The sequence below is a fragment of the Calonectris borealis genome, chromosome 1 (assembly GCF_964195595.1).
Source record: "Calonectris borealis chromosome 1, bCalBor7.hap1.2, whole genome shotgun sequence".
Classification (NCBI taxonomy): domain Eukaryota; kingdom Metazoa; phylum Chordata; class Aves; order Procellariiformes; family Procellariidae; genus Calonectris; species Calonectris borealis.
Genome location: NC_134312.1, coordinates 64010187 through 64029591, shown reverse-complemented (window position 1 = coordinate 64029591; position 19405 = coordinate 64010187). Strand labels below are relative to the sequence as shown.

The following is a 19405-nucleotide window of genomic DNA, read 5'->3' as shown; positions in this document are numbered from 1 at the left end:
TTTCCAAGTCTGTTGAGTAACTTTTGTGGATTACGTCTTATTTGGGAAAAGAGAAAGGGAAAATATTAGGCTGATATGTCCAAAGAAGCACTGCAGGAAGGGGAACTTGAGGCCATAAACTCCATTAGAAACTAGACAGGCACCATGAATTTTCTGGGGCCATCTGATCTTTATTCTGCAATGTGCGATGAGCTCTCTCTCTTATACCTGGGATCTAGTCATCGTAGCTGTAACAGCTTTTGTCAGACACTCATTGGACAAGGGATTTCTTCTAGGAGAGAATCAACTCTTACGGCTAAGACTTTAAAGTGTTAACTAGCTCATGCATTATGCCAGCCTCATTGCTCTAGAGCAGAAGTGTGATGACATCTCTCCAAGTAAGTTGATTCATCATCCTAGAACTTTTTAATGACAGGTGATACAGTAACTAAGGGTATAGCTTGATGAGTAATCTTCTGACAGTAGTACCAATGTAAGCACTTGCTGTTCTCCCGTACACTTGCATGCACCTGCTTGCTCCCACCCCTTTCATTGTGTAATCTCACGGCAAACCTGTACGGGGAATTGCTCTAACAGACAATAACTCATTTGCAGGATCATTGTCCAGATCGGGCTCAGTGTGTGACTATACAAGTGTGCGTGCCAGCACAACACGTGGGACAGTAACAGCTTAGGCAGCACGGCTGAGTGTAGCAATGGTCTAAACTTGCAGGTACTTACAATACGAGGCAGAATGGATGTTGCATGGTTCCCACTGCTAACTGAGCTCTAAACTGAGAACAACAGCGATTCCTGTGCTTTACAGCAAATCTAGTGCTCATAAAGCTTTAAGGCATTATGGTAATGCTAGGGAAGAAAAGTAAACGATGTTGGGTCTGGGAGCATGCCAGATGTTGACCACCGGCACTCTTAAGAAAGCCCGTTCACAGAAATCCTGGATTTAGTGTAAATAATCTGAGTGCAGCTTCTCACCTTGCCACAGTAAAAAATGTCTTCTCGCTTGATCCTTCCTTCAGCAATCTTCTCCCGGATGGCTTGTCCCACTTCATGCTCATTGTAGTAGACAAAGGCACCGTCAATATGGCGGTAACCAGTATCAATGGCAATCTTCACCGACTCCAGACAGGAACCTTTGGGAGTCTAATGGGAGAAGAAAAAGAACAAACATAGTTCCAGCCTCCTGTTCACCTCTCTTGCAAAGCTATAGAGTCCCTAAGATATGCACAAGGTTCATGCTGGAGTTTATCCAGTCTAACCATCTCTTACCTCCCCAGACACTTGTGCTTCAATTTCTGAATAAAAATGTGCTGTGCACTTTTCTTCAAAACTGTCGCAAATGTGGAATTAGACTGGGAAAAGGAGCAAAGCAAAAAATTCTCTATGTGTCTGGGAAGGAGAGGGTACTAGAGCCCTCAGAAAGTAGAACTGAATGATTTGAATTATTTCAGAATTTCTTATCTAGAGAGCAAGGGCTTTCCTACAACAGCCGTTGGACAAAATCCCTTACTGAAGTGGAAGAGGGCTTTTTGGTTGAGCAGAGCTTGTCAACCACCTGCCTGATCAGAGGCTGTTTGAATACCTTATGGCCCAGTAGAGCTTTCAGCAGGAGTTTGGATTTGACTTCTCCTTAAATCAGCTTACCATTGGTGGTATCACAATCCAAAAGGTGATAGCTCAGGACTGTCTACTGGTATTCCTAGTTCTGGACTAGTTCTGCACTTACGTTTACTCATCTTTGCTGAAATTCAGACTAAGCTTGTTTTTTCAGAAGAGTCATATTTTCCATTAGCCAGTATGGCAAGCAAAATACACATAGGCCAAACCAAGCAAAAAAGCATAAGACTGGTCACTGAAATAATTTGGCTGATCACTGAAATTGTACTGAAAACATCTTATTGTTGCCACACTTTGTATAATGAGAGAGCAGCTCTAAATGGTGGTGGTCAAGGGCTCTCAGTTACATGTGGCAACACTATTCTCCCACCCTTTTCATAGGCATTGCTCTGCTGCGACAGGGACATCTGATTCACTTAAAGAAAAACTGAAATAGGGTGAGTTCAAACTGCTCTGCTGTGCTGCTATCTGCCAGCAGCAAATGCCAAGAGGTGAATTTTGCTACCTCCAAGTGAAGGGCCAAGACCATGCTGCTTCTCCTATGAAAAAAACAGATGCCAGAGACATCTGGAAATGAGACGGGGTATGAAAAGAGGATGTCAAATTTGTTGGTTTTGCTGATGCTAAGGAAAGACAAGAAGCAAGACTGGCAATAGGACCACTTTTCACCACAGCAGTCAGTCTCCCTCTAAGCCATCCTTTGACAGTAGCCACTGGCTTGGCTGTCCAGGAGTTTGCCATAAAATAAGCAGCTGCTCTTTCACCACCTGCTGAACTAGAAGGTGTGAAACTCACAGCTGCCATAGGATGCTGCAGGGACTAAGGACACTGGTCTGTCTTTCCACGTTCATGGAAGAAAGATCTACGAAGGACTGCTGAAGACACATGGGGGTCAACCTCTCTGTCTTTCAGTCCCAGAGCTGTAGGCTGGTGGCAGATTATTCTGGGGTAATGGGACTGTACCCCTGCCTGCTCGCTCTCCTCTTTGGTGTCCTATCCGGGCTGGCCGCTGTCGGGCACAACTGGACTGACTTCTGTTTGGACTCGGGACTTTCTGCTCCAGGATGCAGTGCCTAAAGGTTATTTAAAACGCAAAGCTGCTCACGCTTGCCCTTATTTATTACGGACGTGAGTGAGGGCTGAGAGGGAAAACAGCACAATTTGGCATGCTAAAATATTTACAGCAGTGATGACGCAATATTGTCTGCTTAACTGAGAGAGACAACAAAACACTTGTTTGGATGCTCTGCTGCTTTCGCTGTGGGAGCCTTCCAAAGGCATGCTTGGCCCCTGCCAGGGCCCTTTCCTAGTTGTTAGTAGGATGTAATGAAGACCACGGCAGCTAAAAGACTTTCAGGAGCAGTCAATGGCTAGTTTTCACTCGGGGCATGTCGGGCAGCGTTACAGAAGCACGAGGCATGGAGCAGTGACAACCTCCAACACGTTGGCTGCTTTGTCCCTGCCTGAACCTGCAAGGAAGGATTTGAGGAAGGCAGCAGGCAAAAAGCTCCGACTCGAGTACTACAAGCCTGCAGTTACTGATGACAGTAACCTCAGACCTCTGTCTCAGCAATGAGCTGCACCAGGCTGTAGCCGCGGGTGCAAAGCTCAGGCTGACTAGCACAGAGCAATGGGGCTCAGCTTAAAGGACTTGTGAGCTCAAGTCTAAGTGATGACTAGTTATCCAAAAGAGAAACACATTTTTAAAAGTGCAATCAGTGTTTTCTCTATGAAACCTGATTTTTCAAACAGTGTGACTTTTAGGTTGCTTCAGCCTGTTTGACTTCTACCGTTTAAGTGTATGAAAGCAGAACATTTAGAGTACAGTAACACATTACTGTAATACAGATTTTAAAAAAAAAAAAAAAGTTTTTGTTTTGTTTTTTATTTTGTTTTGGTTTTTTTTTAACTTTTTCCCTTTTGTTGAAGAGCCTGAAAATGGGGTGTGGGCCTGATCCTTGAATTTCCTCTCTCTTCTCTTTGCATTCTTGAGAGATTGCATGAACAGGGCTCCCAGTCGTTTCCTGAAGCTGTAAACTAAACTCCACCAAGCAAGGAAATGTTGATTATTGAGTTGCATCTTTTCTCAAACACCAGGGCCAGTTTGGTCAGCACCAAAAGCAGAAGGAATAGGTGAAGAAGGGTAAAGTCTCACATATAGGGGAACGGCGTAATTGCAGACTTGGAAGGAGGGTGGAGTAGAGGAAAATGAGAAAGCTTGCAGTTACTGCAATTGCCTTTGGCTGAATCAGTTAACTTACGTTAGAGCTGAACTTCTATGTATTTCTTAATCTTTTGCATAGGACTTACACACATCTGTACAAATAATCTTGTGAAAGACTCCTCCATCTCAAGGATTAATCTTATTCTTTAGGGGCTTGAGGAGGCTTTTTTTGGATCAGGCCTTGATTACCAATGGCCGGAGATGGGTTTACATTAAAAATAAATGTTTTCATTGCACTAGTTCATTTCATCTGATGTGGTATATTAGTTCTGACAGATTCTGGTCTAAGGTGCTTCATATAAGAATGCAAAGCAACCTAGGGAACAGTTTTTGGAAAATCCTGCCTCTGTTGAACCGTCCCAGCTGAAGGCCTGAGACATCTGCGAGTCTGGAAACTTTATACCATGTGTTTATTTTCATTCTAATGGAGAAACTATCATTTCTAGCATTTCACATTTCTAATCCTTCCAAATCCTGCAGTAATGGGCTGTGGTAAACTGTGCTGATGAGTTGCACAGGCTAGTCATGTTGTGGTTTTGCCACTTTTTAGAAGTGTTGCCTTAAGTGTCGTATCTTATTCCATTGTTTCCTGACAGACCATACTAAAGCTGGATGACTCAGATCACCACTGCTCATCCATCTTTCCATCAGAGAAGGCACAAACCTGGATCCTTCCCCTCTACTCCGCTGCTCAGCCTGAGGCGTTTTAATCTCTTCTGTCTTTCATGGAAATAAAGTCTTTAACTAGTAGTGACCAGATCAGAGATTACCACCTGAAAACCAGGTGGTTTTTACTTACGTGCAGATAGAAGTTTGTGATATGACTGCTCTTACGTCTTGTGGTGTTGTACAAGGGTCGGCACTTCAATCACAGCAGCTGATGGAGCAGTGCCTCCCACCTTTACTCTACCAGGAAAGCCAGACCTCCGCCTCCTTACTGCAGGTTATACTCACTAGCGTACGTTATCTGCAACGTGGTTGCCTATGCTGTCTCATTTCAGGTAGGCCTTTATTCTTGCACCATTCCCAAATAAGCAGGGCTTATGTTTAGAGCGGCACAAATGCTGGATGAGGTACTGAAATGTCGCTGTGCTGTAAACCTTCGTGCTTTGTCAGCGGTAATTCAAATCTTTGCTTCTTTATTACTTTTTATTTAAGTGTAGATAAGAGGTATGCTTGATCTTTAGCTGTAATTAATGTTTCAGTTTCTAATCAGTGTGCCCTGCAACTATGCTACTTTGATCAAGGACTGTTGTTTTAGAACTGGAATTTTAAAACCACTTGTACACTGTAAGTCAGATTTTTATCTTCAGTGCTCTTACAGTCAGTCACGAATTCGTGCCAAAAAAGGTATTAAATTTATTACATGTTTTATGATAAAAGAAAAACTGCTTGGTTGACTAGAACCACTTGCTTAATCCCTAATAACTCCTTCAACAGCATCTAGCTTATTTTTAAGATCATAGAGTTTAAGGAAACAACACACGCAATTATTCCCTCTATCAATCAATAGCTTGTAAACCTGCTGATTTACCACCACGCATGACAGATTAAACCAGTATCCATTTCTTTCAGGTTCCATGGTAAATAAATCTGGCAGAAGCACAGGGGCAGTAGACTCAGATTCGCACCTCACTGAAAGAAAGGAAGAGGCAATTTGGCCCCTTTGCCATAGATGAAGTAGCCAACTGGCCAGTTACCACATTTTATGAGTCTGAAAAAGCAATGTGCTTCATCAGTTCTGCCTGTCTGAAAGGGTCTGCTCTTTTTCCTTTGAGACCATGAACTTTTTTATTTTTTAATGTTTATTCCAGACACCTTCCATCACATATCATTTTGTCAAAAACTATTCTCCCTACCATAGAAAATGTACAGCTTCGGTTTTGCTCATGATTGCATGTGACCAAGCCACAGGAGAATATTTTTTGTGCAGGCATACCCATGAATTTTACTGTTCCCTCTCAAGTAGGGAGGAAATAAGGAAATATTTGCTTAGCAGAGTTAGTGGTTGTCCTACTCGTTGCTGTTATTTAGTGTTGCTTTTCAGCTGCGCTCCAATTCTTTTGCTTTTTCTATACTATCCTTTTCTGGTCAGCAATTTCCATCAGCTCTCCAGCTGATAAAGAGGGATTCTGTTTACCTCCAAAGACAAAGCTAAGAGGACACGTTAGCGGCAGATCGTAATCTTGCAAAACCATGTGAACAGCTACCATAGGCACTGCTTTTATAAATGGGTTCACATCACTATTGTCATTGATTCTTTATCAGTGCATACAGTAAAGGAAAACAGTCTGACTTAGGCTCCCACATTCTGCTCTGCCTCGTTTTACATATGCAGCTTTACAGAGTTGCACCAGCCTCGGCAGCCTATGAGAGCTGAGGAAGCAATATTTCAGGGAAGGAACCGTTCACCTTGGTCCTGAGCACCTCACCTGAGTAGTGCAATGGTATCCAGTCCCTCAGCTGGGAATAATGACCCTGGGAGGAAGAGCTTGAGGTGTTGGGAGAGACAGGGCCATCTCCTGGAAAAATCTGAATTTAGCTGCAGCTGAATTACACAAGAGATCCAAACTGTGGGCTAAGCGCTCCAGTCCTAACCTATAATTTAAGATGTGGAGCCGCTGTTTAGGAATCTTAGTCAGCTAAATACAGGAAGGAGAAAGTAGGTACATTCCTGGGCTCAGAGCCTCCTTCGCCAGAGCTCGGCACTCGCACACAGATTCTTATGCAAGTTTCTAGAAGCCCAATTGCTTATTTCCATTTGCCTGTTTTCCGGACAAACTGGCAAAGAGGACTGGCTTAAGATGTTAGGCACAGAGCATAGAAAACATGTGTACTGAAGACATTACAGGAAAGCACAGGTTGAGTTTACAAAGCCAGAGGATATGAGCCACACAAGGGTACATTCTTAGAATTGTTTAATCTTGTAAAGGAGAAGCTGTACTGTACACCTCTTTCTTGGAAAATGCAACCGCCAGCACATCCCCCTCTCTCATACACAGGAAAATCTGGCTTTCATCCCCCGGAAGCATTGGCAGCCACCATCCAGGAAGCAAAACCCAGCGAAGGGATCTCTGCAAAAGCAGGTAGAGCTGGGAATGGAGGCAGAGAGCACAGCTGAGGGCCACGAGTTGCTATGCCGGCCCAGAGCTTTGCTCTGTGTCACACAGTGACACTTAGGAAGTGGAGGACAGCAAATGCGCCCAGAGAAGATGGGAGGGAATGGTGACGCTTGCTGCCTCATGTCACGCTGTGAATGAGCGTGGGCAAGGGGTGCCTTTCTCCTCTAGCCTGACGTCCTGTCAGTGGCCTGAAGCGTGAGGTTTGATTGCCCGTACAACAGAAATTAGATTGCATAACTGCAGATTTAGCATTTCTAGAATTGCTGTGACATTGTTATTCCAGGTTTTAGCCAAAGCCGTGTTCAGGAAGGCCTTATTATTGTAGCTGGCAGAGGCTGCTGGAGCTATTTTTACCACTTGATTGCAGAATCCTCAGTTTTAGGATCGCCGCAACTTTTCACTTGATGCAAATTCACTTAATGCAAGCCTAAGCTAAAGGGCTGCTGTGCCTCTCTGTCAGCAGCTAGAGGATTAAAGTAAACCAAGCAAATGATGTGCACACCCGGGTCCCATGCTTGCAGTGCCAGCGGGGTGGACTGGGACAGTTTCCTGAAGAGCGGGAGGACACAATAGCCAGCCAGCCAGCTCTGGAAAGCACGGATCTAACTGGAAGGGTGGATGCTATCAAAACACCCTTCGGACAAGAAATGTGATCCCAGGGATGCGTGAGGTACCAGGGGAAGATAAAGCACCAGCTTGTGCAATAGCAGAGGAGAAAGAAAAGGTTGCCAGTAGTTCTTCTACTTCGTTCCCTAGAGTTAAAGGGGAGAGGTTTCTGGCGCCGGTTCGAAGAAGCGTTTGCAAAGGCAGATGTAAAACTTGGGGAATTCCACCACCTAGTTAGCTGAACCAACAAAAGTTGGCTTTGATGAAGCCTAGAGAGGCATTTTCGGCAGTGTTTTCAAGTTTTGACAAATGCGGCCTCCTAGGTCAACCGAAGACACAACCCAGATGTTAGCCTCCCGCATGAGGTGTAAGAACATGCTTACGCTGTTCTTCAGAGAACTGCGGGGAATCAGGGACACATGGGAGTGCACAGCCATATTTAATGTATGGAGTCAGTCAGGGACGTTTTAGAAAATGGAGGTTTGTCTGGAAAATTTGGCTCTAAATGTTCTTGCCAAAAAGCTTATCTTTCAGTTGTGTTAATTCAGATTACTCACTCATAGGGTTTCAGTTTTTCCCTTCTTCAACAACGCCAGTGATTCCCTGTCTGTAAAACAATCTTCAGAACTTTTATTTACATAGGAGGGCTTTCCCTGTGGCTCTTGAGCAGGGTTAAAAATCCAGTATGTTTAAAAAGCCAGAGGAAAAGAGAAAAAATTAGGGTTTTTTTTTTGTGTCAATATTTGGCCTTGATATTTTTGCATTGGTAACAGCTAGCTTTGTAGTTTTTGGAAGAGGGGTATATTGAAACAGCTAGTGCTTGTCACTGCAGTACGCAGCTATGGAATGGAAAAGGTCTGCTTTCTGTTTGGTTACTTTTCAAACAAGAATTTTGGGTAGTGCTACTGTCCTAAAAGCTTATCTGGATTAACCTTCTATTAGTTTTGGGTCTGGGCTGATTAAACGCAATTCTACCCTATGTCACAGCCAGACATGTAGCTCAGTGGGTGATGTTGGCATCCGATATCCACCATCCAAAAGCCGTACCGACTCCCAGACAAAGTTGTCATCTCCTAAATGTCACCTTGCTCTGGGAACGTTTTCCTCTGGAGCGCTCTTGCGGTGTGTCCAAGTCCGCATGTGTCGGTACCTCGTTCGGGAGCCAAGTGACGCGGTGCCAGGTTGGCTGTAAGAGCCAGCCCCTCTGCTGGGATTAGGCGGGCATCGCTGCACGGGGGCCAGGCGATTATCTGGCTGTCAACGGTTTCATTAGTAGAAGTCCTCTGCTCTGCAGGGGGATACATCTCTTGGTCCTGGAGTAGTCTGAAAATGTTTTCACATAGCAGCTGAGATGTCAGCATAGGTTAGAGGTACTATCTTTTTAAGAAGTTGGTTTTTTGAAGGCTTATAGTTTAAGGCATGCTCAGGTTTGGGGGGGAATCATTCTGAGCATAATCTACTCCTCAGAGCAAACTAAAAAATCCACCATTTTCCAGGACTAGCAATTTTGTGGCCGTTTGGCTCAGAAGTCCTCCATAAGTTGATGAACTTTATAGCTAGAACGTTAGGCTTTCATTCACCCTCATCTACAAGGCTGGGCCCATCCTCATCAGGAATTTTACATGTTGACTATTTCAGTAAATGCAGCTTTTAATCTGCCACACATGATTAGACACTAATTGTGTTCATAGCTGGAAACACCACAGAAGCCGTTGGCACGAAGTAGAGATTAGTCATACTATCAATTTGTTTTCTATTAAGCTTCAGGATTCATAGAAATGAAGAACCACAGAAATTTCAGCAGAGAAGATACATGGAGGTAAATGAGCATTTCTGCAAATTCAACAGTGTCTTAGAACCACGGGTTTTGTGCAAATCAAAGTCATAAGAGCAAAGCTTGTGTCCTCAAGAAAGTTGCATGCAAGAATCTTTCCTCCAGCTTGACAGAGTGATAAGTCATTTTGTCAAATCCAACGTTAAAATCCGACTTTAATGGTTAAAGTACAGTTCTTACACAAAAGCTAAGAGTTTTTGAGCCTGCCACATTTCAGAAGAAAGCAGCTACCTTTTCTGATTACCTGTTTTTTCTAATTAGATGACTTAATTTCCATTTCTTAATGAGATAAAGATGCAATCTTGCATTTATGCAAGCCAAAAATGTTCCATTGTATAACATGAGATTACAGGGAGCTAGCAGGAATTGAGGCGTCAAGAGGTGGTTGCAGACAGGGGAGGAGAGGTCATGGCTGAACACCAAGAAGACAAAGTGTTGAAGGCACAGAAGTGGAACAGTCTTTGTGGCAGAACAGAAAAGTTGTATGGCAAAGGAGAAAAGGTGAATGTAAGATAAATGAACTCTGCTTTTTGTAGCATATATAAAAGGGAACTTTAAAATGCATCATGCCACATTAAGTTTTTAGCAAAAGTCATTGATGAGAGCAGAATTAGTCCAAGACCCTTTAGATTTAGTGCATTCTTCCCCTCTGTAACCTCACCTCTTTGCTATGAGAAGTGAAAGCAATATCTTAAGTGTTCATCACTCATCCTCTGGCATATTTGCCGTCTCTGTAGCAAACAGCAGGGATGGATTAAGACAATAATACAGCCCAGAGCCGCTGCAGTTTCTTGAATGCTCACGCAGACTCCTTCTGTATCTTCTTACTCACGATGCTTTTGATGGTGTTTCCAGCGAGCAGCCGCGCTCCTGCCCAAGAGCCACGTTGTTCTGCTGACTGCTAAAAGCTGACGCCTGCTACTGCGCCTCCTCGAGGCATCTGGGCACCAAATACCAAGAAAATCCTGCCTTTATCTGCTCTTGGCAACTGGGTCTTGCCAGTAACTGTGACTTAGTCGAGGAATAAGGAGTAAAATCTGAGAGATTAAGCAACAAGAGCATCACTCAACACCAGGATACCAGCCACCGAAGGAAAGGCGCCCCATCTGCAGACCGTGCAAGCCGAATCTTCTGAGCATGGTTTAGTCCTCCATGCGTGAAACTGAGTCACGACTTTGTCAGTGAGTGATCTGGCTACAGATACATGGTTTCGGGATAAATATCGTTCAGCGTGAAGGCTGGGCTAGGAGTTTACTAACAGGCAGGCAAGGAGCCCTCCAGAACGCGTAGCAGATCAGGCACAGTTCTCTTCCTGGGCTGCAGTAACGTACCTCCTTCCCTTCTGCCCTTGCCTCAAGAGTACAGATCTCAGTTTGGGAGTATGGTTTTAGGATATCCTCAGAGACCGAGGGAACATAAGGCCACCCTCTGAAACATCTCAGAAATCCCAACCCTGAAAGGCCGCATGTTGCTATGTGTCGGCCAGCCGTGGCTCTGCTGCTCCAAAGCGCTCCCTGAAGACAAGAAGAATTAATATCACATGAGGTAATACTGCTGCTTAAAAAGTAAATGGCTTGAGAAAGCCAGTGGTGGTTACTGAAAGGGACCATAAAGGGGCACAATGTCCTTTGGAAATGCTGGTCAAGGGATATGGCCCAACAACTTTAAAAAAATAATTTCGTTTTGGGAACTTTCTTCACTTCTTAGGGCATAAATATGAGGCTCTGTAGCCAAATATCCCAGCTGACTTCCCCCAGCTCTGTTAAAATCAGGTTCCCAATAGCCTTTTTAGGGAATAAAAAGGCAAAATATCTCCCTGGCCTACATCAGTGGTGATTTCATGTAGGTTCATAAAGATCACTTCACTACAGAGCTAACTTCAGACTCAGTACTTGCTGAGTTCAAACACATATTCGTGTGTAATTGTTCACGTTAAAAGGACTCTGGTATTCTCTTTATACATTTATTTTAATAGCGTGTCGTGGGAAGTAAGCTAAGGCTGTAAGGACACTTGCATGTTAGGGCAGTTTCTGCTCTTGCCACTGCCTCTCTTATCTCTTTGAAGAAAAATTCTAGAAGCCGAGTGGGAGGTTTACCTCAGGAGGAAGGAGGAAGACAGTCAGATAAGGAGAAATTTGTAGGAAAGAGATGAAGAAGTGGAATCCTTTAAGCTTCAACCCTGTCTCCAGAGATCTCGGGTGTCGCTCCTGCCTGGGACTTTCAATACACGACCCATTTCGTAGCTTTGGGTCAGGCCAGGTGACTTTCTCTACAAGCCACCTGAAATCATTGCTGTCTCCAGCCGATCGTGTTTCAGAAGCCGGTGATGGCCAGGAGGAAAACAGAGGGAATTAAATTGTGTGTAATCCCCCGCCTTACTGCTGCTCAGAGATCCAGATCGCATCGTGCGGACAAGTCACTTATTAGCTCTTTTGACTTAAAGGTAGCCTACGGCAGCTCCAAAGGCAGGCAGCCTGCAGAGCGATTGAAATAGTTTGTGTGCGCACACCCTTGTGAGACGAACTCTTTGGCATAAAAGGTCCCACAAGAGCACTAGGGGCTGTTAGGCCCGTACAACGAAAAGTTACTCTGTTCAGCTTCTAGCTTGGGTGTAAAAAGTAATTCAGGGTGCCAAAACAGTGTTTTTACTTATCCGAAACAGATTTTTTTACTTGGTCACTCAGATTGGATACGGGAGCCCTGGATGAACTTTTCCTCTCCCTGATTCAAACCAGCAATTTTTTCTTAAACAAAACCCAGACTGTCTGGGCGCTCACAAGGGTTACTTTGTGGTAGTTAAGGATTTGGGGAAACGGGTCTCTCTCCCTCCTGGCTGGATGCCATACCGAGTTCTTCAGCATCTAAAGCTGTGGGGCTGGTGGGCAGCACGCTTTCCCGTGGGGAGGGTGCTCCTCCCGCTCCAGCCTGTACGTGTTTCTTCTTGCCTCTCTCTAGCTATCACATACCCCCATGATCACGCTGTTTCCCTGGGCTGTGTGATATGAATTTAATCCCCGGAGGCAGAGAGGAAGACTGAATCTGGTTTCCCACCGCCCGTGTGGATTCCCTCACCAGCAGGCTATTCAGGGAAAGGCAACTGCTACCTCTAACTGCTTTAATAATCCTTTGATTCCTCAGCTTGTACTGCCAGTGCCCAAAATGAAATGCTTTGCCATTTGTTTTGCCTGAAAATATTCCACAAAACTGCTTCCAATTTATGAATGGATTTGGCTACCTCAAAACCTCATTTTTAGCAAAGTCGCAACTTGCCAAAAACCCTCACCCAGTGCTATTCTTGAGGGCTTTGCCCAATCTTAAGTTTCAGAAGCGGTGCCTGTGTACAGTGTGGTTGCTACGACCTTCCCTCCAAGCCCTCTCCTCCCTCAGTCAAAACAGGAAGGCAGGAGAGGAGCTGCGGCCAAGGCCCCTTGACCTTCCAGGGAGACAGCAAGTATTTATGTGGAGGCACTGGGCTGATGATCTTAGCTGTGTTGACAGGGATGAGTTATAAAGTGAAGCGGGCATAAGTGCAGTTTTAACGAGGCATAGGATTTCCAGGGTTTAGGAGTGTTTTTAGCACCGTTCCCCTCTGAGCCTGCACCCCATCCGCTTCCAGATGGGTACCAGTACCGCTTGCCGGGCTGTGCTGGGAACTGAGCATCGATGCAAGGAGGTGGCGGGAGCCTGGGGGGCTGATCCGGCTCTGCTGCAGCACGGAGCCATGCCACGGTCTCATCAAGGGGGCTGTCCTCTCCCTCCTCCCCCCCATCCATTTAATACCCCGGAGAATTGGGTCAACGGCTCGGGGGCCCTCGGGGAGGGAAAGCTGGACACGGCGCATCTGCTGGAGCCTTGGCAGAGCCACTCCTGCACGCGTGGGGCTTTGCCAGAAGGATCCGCAGAGCCAGACAGAGGCAGAACTGGCCTCAAATTTTAAAGCCATCTGGAGGACCTTGATAGTCCAGATTCACTGCTCCCGCTGTGGTTCCCTCCCAGACCCACGAGGAGAGGGGGTATTTGGGGAAGGGAAAAGAGAATAAGGGGAAAGAGTCAGTGACTGAGATTTTCAGTGTTTCGCTTGAGTCCATCCTTGCTAGGACAAACAGCCTAGTTTACAGCTGACTCTGAAACAGCAAGACTCTGAAACAGCTTACACATTTCCTTCCCCGTGTGAAGGAGAACACAAAACCAACTTCAACACACTGCAATCTGCACCAAAAAGCAAACCAAGCTTTTTAATTATACAATTATGAACTTCCCTTAAAAATAATGCTAGGAAACACCAATTAAAGCAGCAAAAATTATTTCTAAGTGCTTTTTTTGATAAACAGCCCAAATTTATCACTAATTCCATGACCCAGTGAAGACTCCTTTCTTTCTGCTAGCAGATGAGCTGATAGCAAATGCATTTGTTGCATTTTCCTGCTGTTCTAGGAGAATAAAGCAAAAAGAACCCCCTCATGTTGCACTACCAGTGTTTTCAGTCTCAAAGAATTAGCTGAATTCTTGTCATCCTGACCTGCATCCAGTCACAAGAAAAACTCTCTTACACCTAGGGGGGAAAGAGCATTTGACAAAATCAATCTGATTATGAAATAAACCTTTTCCACAGTGGTCCAGCTCTGCTTGAGTTGAGTGATGCGCTTCATTGAGTCAGTAAACTTGTATGCAGGACCAAATTTCAGTCAACAGATTTGGGTTTTTTTCAGTGTTTCACAACTGGAGAAGCATGACTTATCTCCCAAAGTCGTCTTTGGGAAAACAATTAAGTTATTTAAGACGAACAAGGCAAGCTGCTGACACATTTCAATTCTGAAGGCACTGCTATGCAGTTTATCCAGACAAAGACCGAAACAAGAAAGCTGGCCTCCTGCCTCCGTTTTCTTGTAACGGAGTGTTAGAGAAGCAGATCTCCCTGCTCCGTGGCTAACTAGATCTGCCTGGTTTGCTTAACCAGCAAGCGCATTCCGGCACTTCAGGAAGAACACTGTGGGCTCATTACGAGCTACTGGGCTATAGCGCGAGATTGAGAAAACAGATTTGTTTTGGACAAGCTGCTCTGACATGGAGGTGCCAGGGTGAACAACCTTTGGAAAAAAAAAAAAAAATCTGCCTCCAAGAGCAAGATGAATAATCTGACAAATGAATGGCTCTGTATTTTATATCAAAGCACAAAATGACTAGAAGTCGCAGAGATCTGACTCATGAGCAGAAATAGCATGCTGGGGATGGCTGGCACTGTTGCTACCACCAGCTGCCTGCCCCCACTGCTGGAGAACGGGTGGCTCAGATGCTGCTTCTTAAGCGATTCAGCCACAAAAGGCTACAGCTAAGCATTTTAAGGGAAATGTGTCAGTGCTAGTTTATAGCCTCGCTTGTTAAGATAAACCTTGAAACGGTCCCGAGTTGCCACAAAGCCTTTCAGCTCTCTAGGCAGGAGGAACAGGACAGAAACCTCGCCAGGCATCCCAGTGGAAGTTGTGCCAGGCACAAGTCAGCACTCGGCAGAGCAGCTTGTCCCAGCTAAGCGGCACTTCGCTGCCACGGCAAGGTGTTGACAGAAGCCCTCCCCTGTCCTCTTATCAGCAAAACAGCCTTTTTGAGATGGGCAAGCTTTAAGCTGTGACCTATTTAAACGTCCTGCCCCATCACCGACCAGTAGCTGCAAACAATTCTGCAACAAATCCCGTAGCACCCTGCTACCGCGTTTCCCCAGCTGCCCTCTGTGACAAGTTTCCTGACTCAAATACGCAGTCCTAATCTTAGCGTAAAGCTTCAGCCCAGCTCCTCCAGATAAACATATGATCTTTCACCTGGTCTTCTGCAAAAATGAGACTTGCAAGTGCTTTATCAGTGCTTCTGTCTCTACCTCTTCTCAGATCCTCCTCCCACCCATAACTTTCTAACATGTTTATCACGTAGAAAGAGAAAGACAGCTCAGAAAATCAAACTCCTACAAATGCGGAGGGAGGGAGAATGGGTGGTTGGGTACATGCACCCATCCCCGCTGAGGGTGCAGTTACATAGCAGCTTCAATTGCTCTAAATTGGAGTTGCTATAGCAATGCCCTGCCTGCATCGTCCTGTCGTCCCCCCGCTTCTGTCAGCAGAAAACAAAGGAGGTACATGCGAAAAGCAAAAAGCCGCTACCCAGGGCTGATTCAGCTGAAAACCAACCCTACCTAAAAATGATTCATTTTTGCTGGATGAGCTCCGTGTAAAGGCTCACCATCCACCTCTTCCCACGGGAGGGCAAAGGAGGCAGCAGGATTTTGCAGGGTGGGGGGAGATGGAGCAGGACCGTTGCCATGCTGATTTTGGGACATTTGAAGTTCTACAGAACGAACTCTTAGCAGGGTTATAGCATTGCCGAGAAGCTGCCTCTGAAAGAAGAATCCCGTCTGCCTCCCCTCTCAGCTCTGGCAGGTTACGTGCTGCTCTGAGCTCCCTGCCTGAGCCTGGCGAATGCCACAACATAGGGCCATGGCTCACCCGGCTGCAGGCGGGAAGTGCAGCAGCACCCCTTCTGCTGGCAGCCTCATTTTTTTCAACTTAAAACTACTGTAAAATTGCAACTCAAGGGTTGGGGGCATGATATACAAGTCTGGAAAGAGATGCTTCAACTTTGCTCAGAGCTATTTTGTCACTGAATTATGCAACATTCTGCTTTGCTACATTAAAACTCCTGTTAGAGAGCTTAATTTTGTTTCACTAACCGTTATTCAAAGAACGCACTAGGTGAAAATATCTCCAGAAACTCTAGTGATGTGGGGGACGGTGCTCAGCCTCTGAAATTGCAGATTCCCACTAATTCTTCCCGCGTAAACCAGCATTGTTAACCAGGGAGATCTGCAGCCCTGGGGATTTCTTACACCCTTTCTGCATCACTCATGCACTGCCTGCAGCAATGTTTATTGAAGATCTTGTTTGACGCTGCTATTAATATACCATAGTACAATTACTGGTTGTTAAATGGCTTTAATCAAGAGTTTTCTTTAAAAAGGTATTTTTAAATACCTTGTGGTACATGGAGTCATACACCCAATATTGCATCTCAACTCTTGATACTATTACACAGGAAGAGTTCTGGCCACGATATCTCTTTTCCTACTCTTCAAACAAACAAAAAAAGAGCAGCTGAAAGATCAGGCAGTTTAGGAGAGTGAAAGGCAGCAGCCAACGAGTTGCCTTTGTGCTCCCAGGTGCGCAGAGGGAAGAAGCATCAGGTGTGCTTCCACAGCCTCGATGCAGCCGAACCGGCGACAGTTAGGCGGGATGCCTGCCCGGGACGCGCAAAACCGAAGGATGTAGGATATTTGAGAGTGGTTTGGCCGCTGGCAGTCAGCTGCGGGAGCCGCAGGAATCAGGATGCAGGAATTTGGGTCTTTGTTTCAGGAACATTCCTTGGAAGGTGTCGGGGCCAGCTGCAAGACGGTCCGAAATCCCTCATCTTATCTGCGCTCGGCGCAGGGGGGCAGCGGGGCCGACCCGGGGGACCCGCGGCATCGTCCCGCCTGCTTCGGGCTTCTCGGGACCGGGGGCTCCGAGCCGCCCCGCCGGGGAGCCGGCGCTCGCGGGGTGCCACATCCCGCCCCGGTGACCGCGGCGGCCCCGGGGTTGCACCGCCCCGACCTCCAGCCCCGGGGGCAGCGGCAGAGCCGCTCCCCGGCCCCCCGCGCCCGCTTCCCGTGCGCCCGCCAGCGCGGAGCGGGGCGGCGGAGCGGGGCGGCGAGCACCACACCGCGAGCTGGGCGGGATTTTTCGGTTTTTTCCCACCTTTTCCTCCCCCGTGCGCGGCGCACCGCCCGTACTGCTCGCGGGAGAGCTCGGGCTTTAACTTTGCACGGGGAAATGCGCAAAAAAGAGAAATAGCCGGGAAAGGAGCGGGGAATAGGCGGGGAGCCCCGGCTCGGGGGTTCTACAGCGAGGGCAGCCGCCACCTGCCCCCGCCAACGGAGCGGGGCGTCCCGGCGCCCCCGGACTTACTTTCTGGGGGTCGGCGTAGGTGCCCAGCCCCAACAGCGGGATGCTGTTCCCGTCGCTCAGCGGGACGCGGTGGTTCTCGGCTGTCAGGTTCATAGTGCCGGCAGGTAGGGCCACCCCGAGCCCGGGGGTGCCTCCGCAGGGGTGGGAGCCGCCGCTCCGCAGCCAGCTGCGGCCCCTGCACACCGGCACCCACCGACCGACCGACCGACCGGACTGACGGCGCCTCTGCAGGGGCCGAGGTACGAACTGCCCGCTCCCGCCGGCGGGGATTGCCTTTTTGGGGGGCTGAGCCACGTGTGCCCGTGGCGGCCCTGCACCGCGCCCCGCCGCGCACCGCCCCGCGCCCCGCCCCGCCGCGGCCACCGGCGGCCCCGCGCACCGCCCCCGGCAGGCCCCCGCGGACCCCCGCGCACCGCCCCGCCGAGCCCTGCCGCGACCCCCGCGGGGTTACTCTGGCAGAAGCTGGGCGCAGGGCAAAGGCTGCTTCATTGAAAGTCAAGGCGGGCCGGTGGGCGTCCTGCACCCCGGGGGACCGGGGGGGTCCTGCCCGCTGCCAGGGAGCCCCCCTCGGGGCCGCCCTGCCCGGAGCTTCCGGCGAGGGGTCCATCCCCTGAGGGCCGGGGTGTCTGCCGGGCGCTCTCACCTGCCCCCGGCTGCAGGGCATGGGCTTCCCAGGCTTTGGGGTGGCAGATCTTGGAAATTTTCCCACAGAGGTGTGAAGCCCTTTCTTAAGACTTCAAATTCAGGGTTACCAAGGACACTTTGTGTCCTCCGGGGACAGTTTCCACCTCTCCTTTCCAAAGGCTACAGGCCACAGGTTGAAAACCACTGCTGTACGGGCAAGGAAGGAATGAAGAAAATCCCAAACAGGAGAGTGGTGAATAGTTCCTCTGCCTCAGAATGAGTCCCAAATTACAGTGAATGGGTTCAAGTTCCTCGCAGTGTGGTTCTGCTTCGCTGTGGAAAAAATGTATGTATTTCCTATCACTGATATCCCAGAAGGGGACAATGCCCCTTATGAAATTCAACCCACAGCTCTGACTCTTCTTTCTGACCCTCATAAAACGCTCAGGGCTCTGCCTTTACACCACTCTGCAGACATGCACCCTGTCCTGAGCCAGCTACTTTGTGTCCTGCAACTGTGTCTATGCTGCGTTCTCCCCATTTGATTTTGAAGTGCATGGTCTTGTATGTCTTCCTAGATCAACGTGAAATTAAGCCCTCAGAGAACATTACTCCTCAGCCATAACAATGTCTTTTGCCTGGCAGATAATCTTATCTCCTCTAATACCTCACTTAACTTTCTGTGTGTGGTAAGTTCAGCAGGTTATGCAATTCCAAGAGGGGTTAATGGATCCATTGTGATGAGTTATCTTAGCAGGGTTCTTGAAATCAATAGGTGTGCACTAGTTTGCATTTGGGGAAAGGGTTAGTGGCTGTTAAGGCTGGGGACCTACCTGGAGAACACCCTACCAAGAGACCCTTTTAGCGTTACAGGTTAGATACCTGCAAGGGTCTCCAGTGAAGATGGAAAAATTGCCACTTTTACTGGTAGGAACGTGCCAAGCAGCTCATGACTAAGTGCAAGCCTGCTTGATCCCTGTCCAAAAATTCTTAGATAGCCAGGACATCCTGCAGGACAAAGGTAGCATGCTGTGGTGTAAAATGCTCTTTGGGAGGTGGGCTGAGTGCGGCTGGGGCTTTCCCGACAGCCTGTGCTTTACCCGGACAACACAATGCAAAGAACTAGCTGTAAGGTGACTGGGTTCTCATCTGAGGGGGGGAAACTGGGGCAAACTACAGCCTGGCTGTAGTTACTGTGGGCAGCCTGGACCTGCTAGACGCCGTCCGCATGCTACTGTAAGCTGTGGGTACCTGCGGGTGCAGGTATTTACCTGTGACGTGGAGGAAGAGAACCCAGTGACCTCCTCCATGGCTCCCTGTTGTTCCCATGTAACTGGCTGCCACTTTCTTGCTACAGGAGAAGCTCTTATCTCCTCTCTTCACGCCAACCATGCCT

The 19405-nt window shown here is 47.6% G+C and overlaps 1 protein-coding gene across 1 annotated transcript in view; it reads right to left on the bottom strand.

The window, feature by feature from the left end:
- The window catches only part of AKR1D1 (aldo-keto reductase family 1 member D1), a 35257-nt gene extending 17726 nt beyond the window's left edge, over positions 1-17531 (bottom strand). The window contains exons 1-2 of the mRNA XM_075157819.1: positions 17386-17531; positions 973-1140 (exon numbers count right to left, since the gene is read on the bottom strand). Of these exons, the coding sequence (XP_075013920.1) occupies positions 973-1140; positions 17386-17478 (261 nt within the window). The 5' untranslated portion in view covers positions 17479-17531. The remainder of the gene's footprint in view (positions 1-972; positions 1141-17385) is intronic.
- Between the last annotated feature and the right edge of the window lie 1874 nt (positions 17532-19405).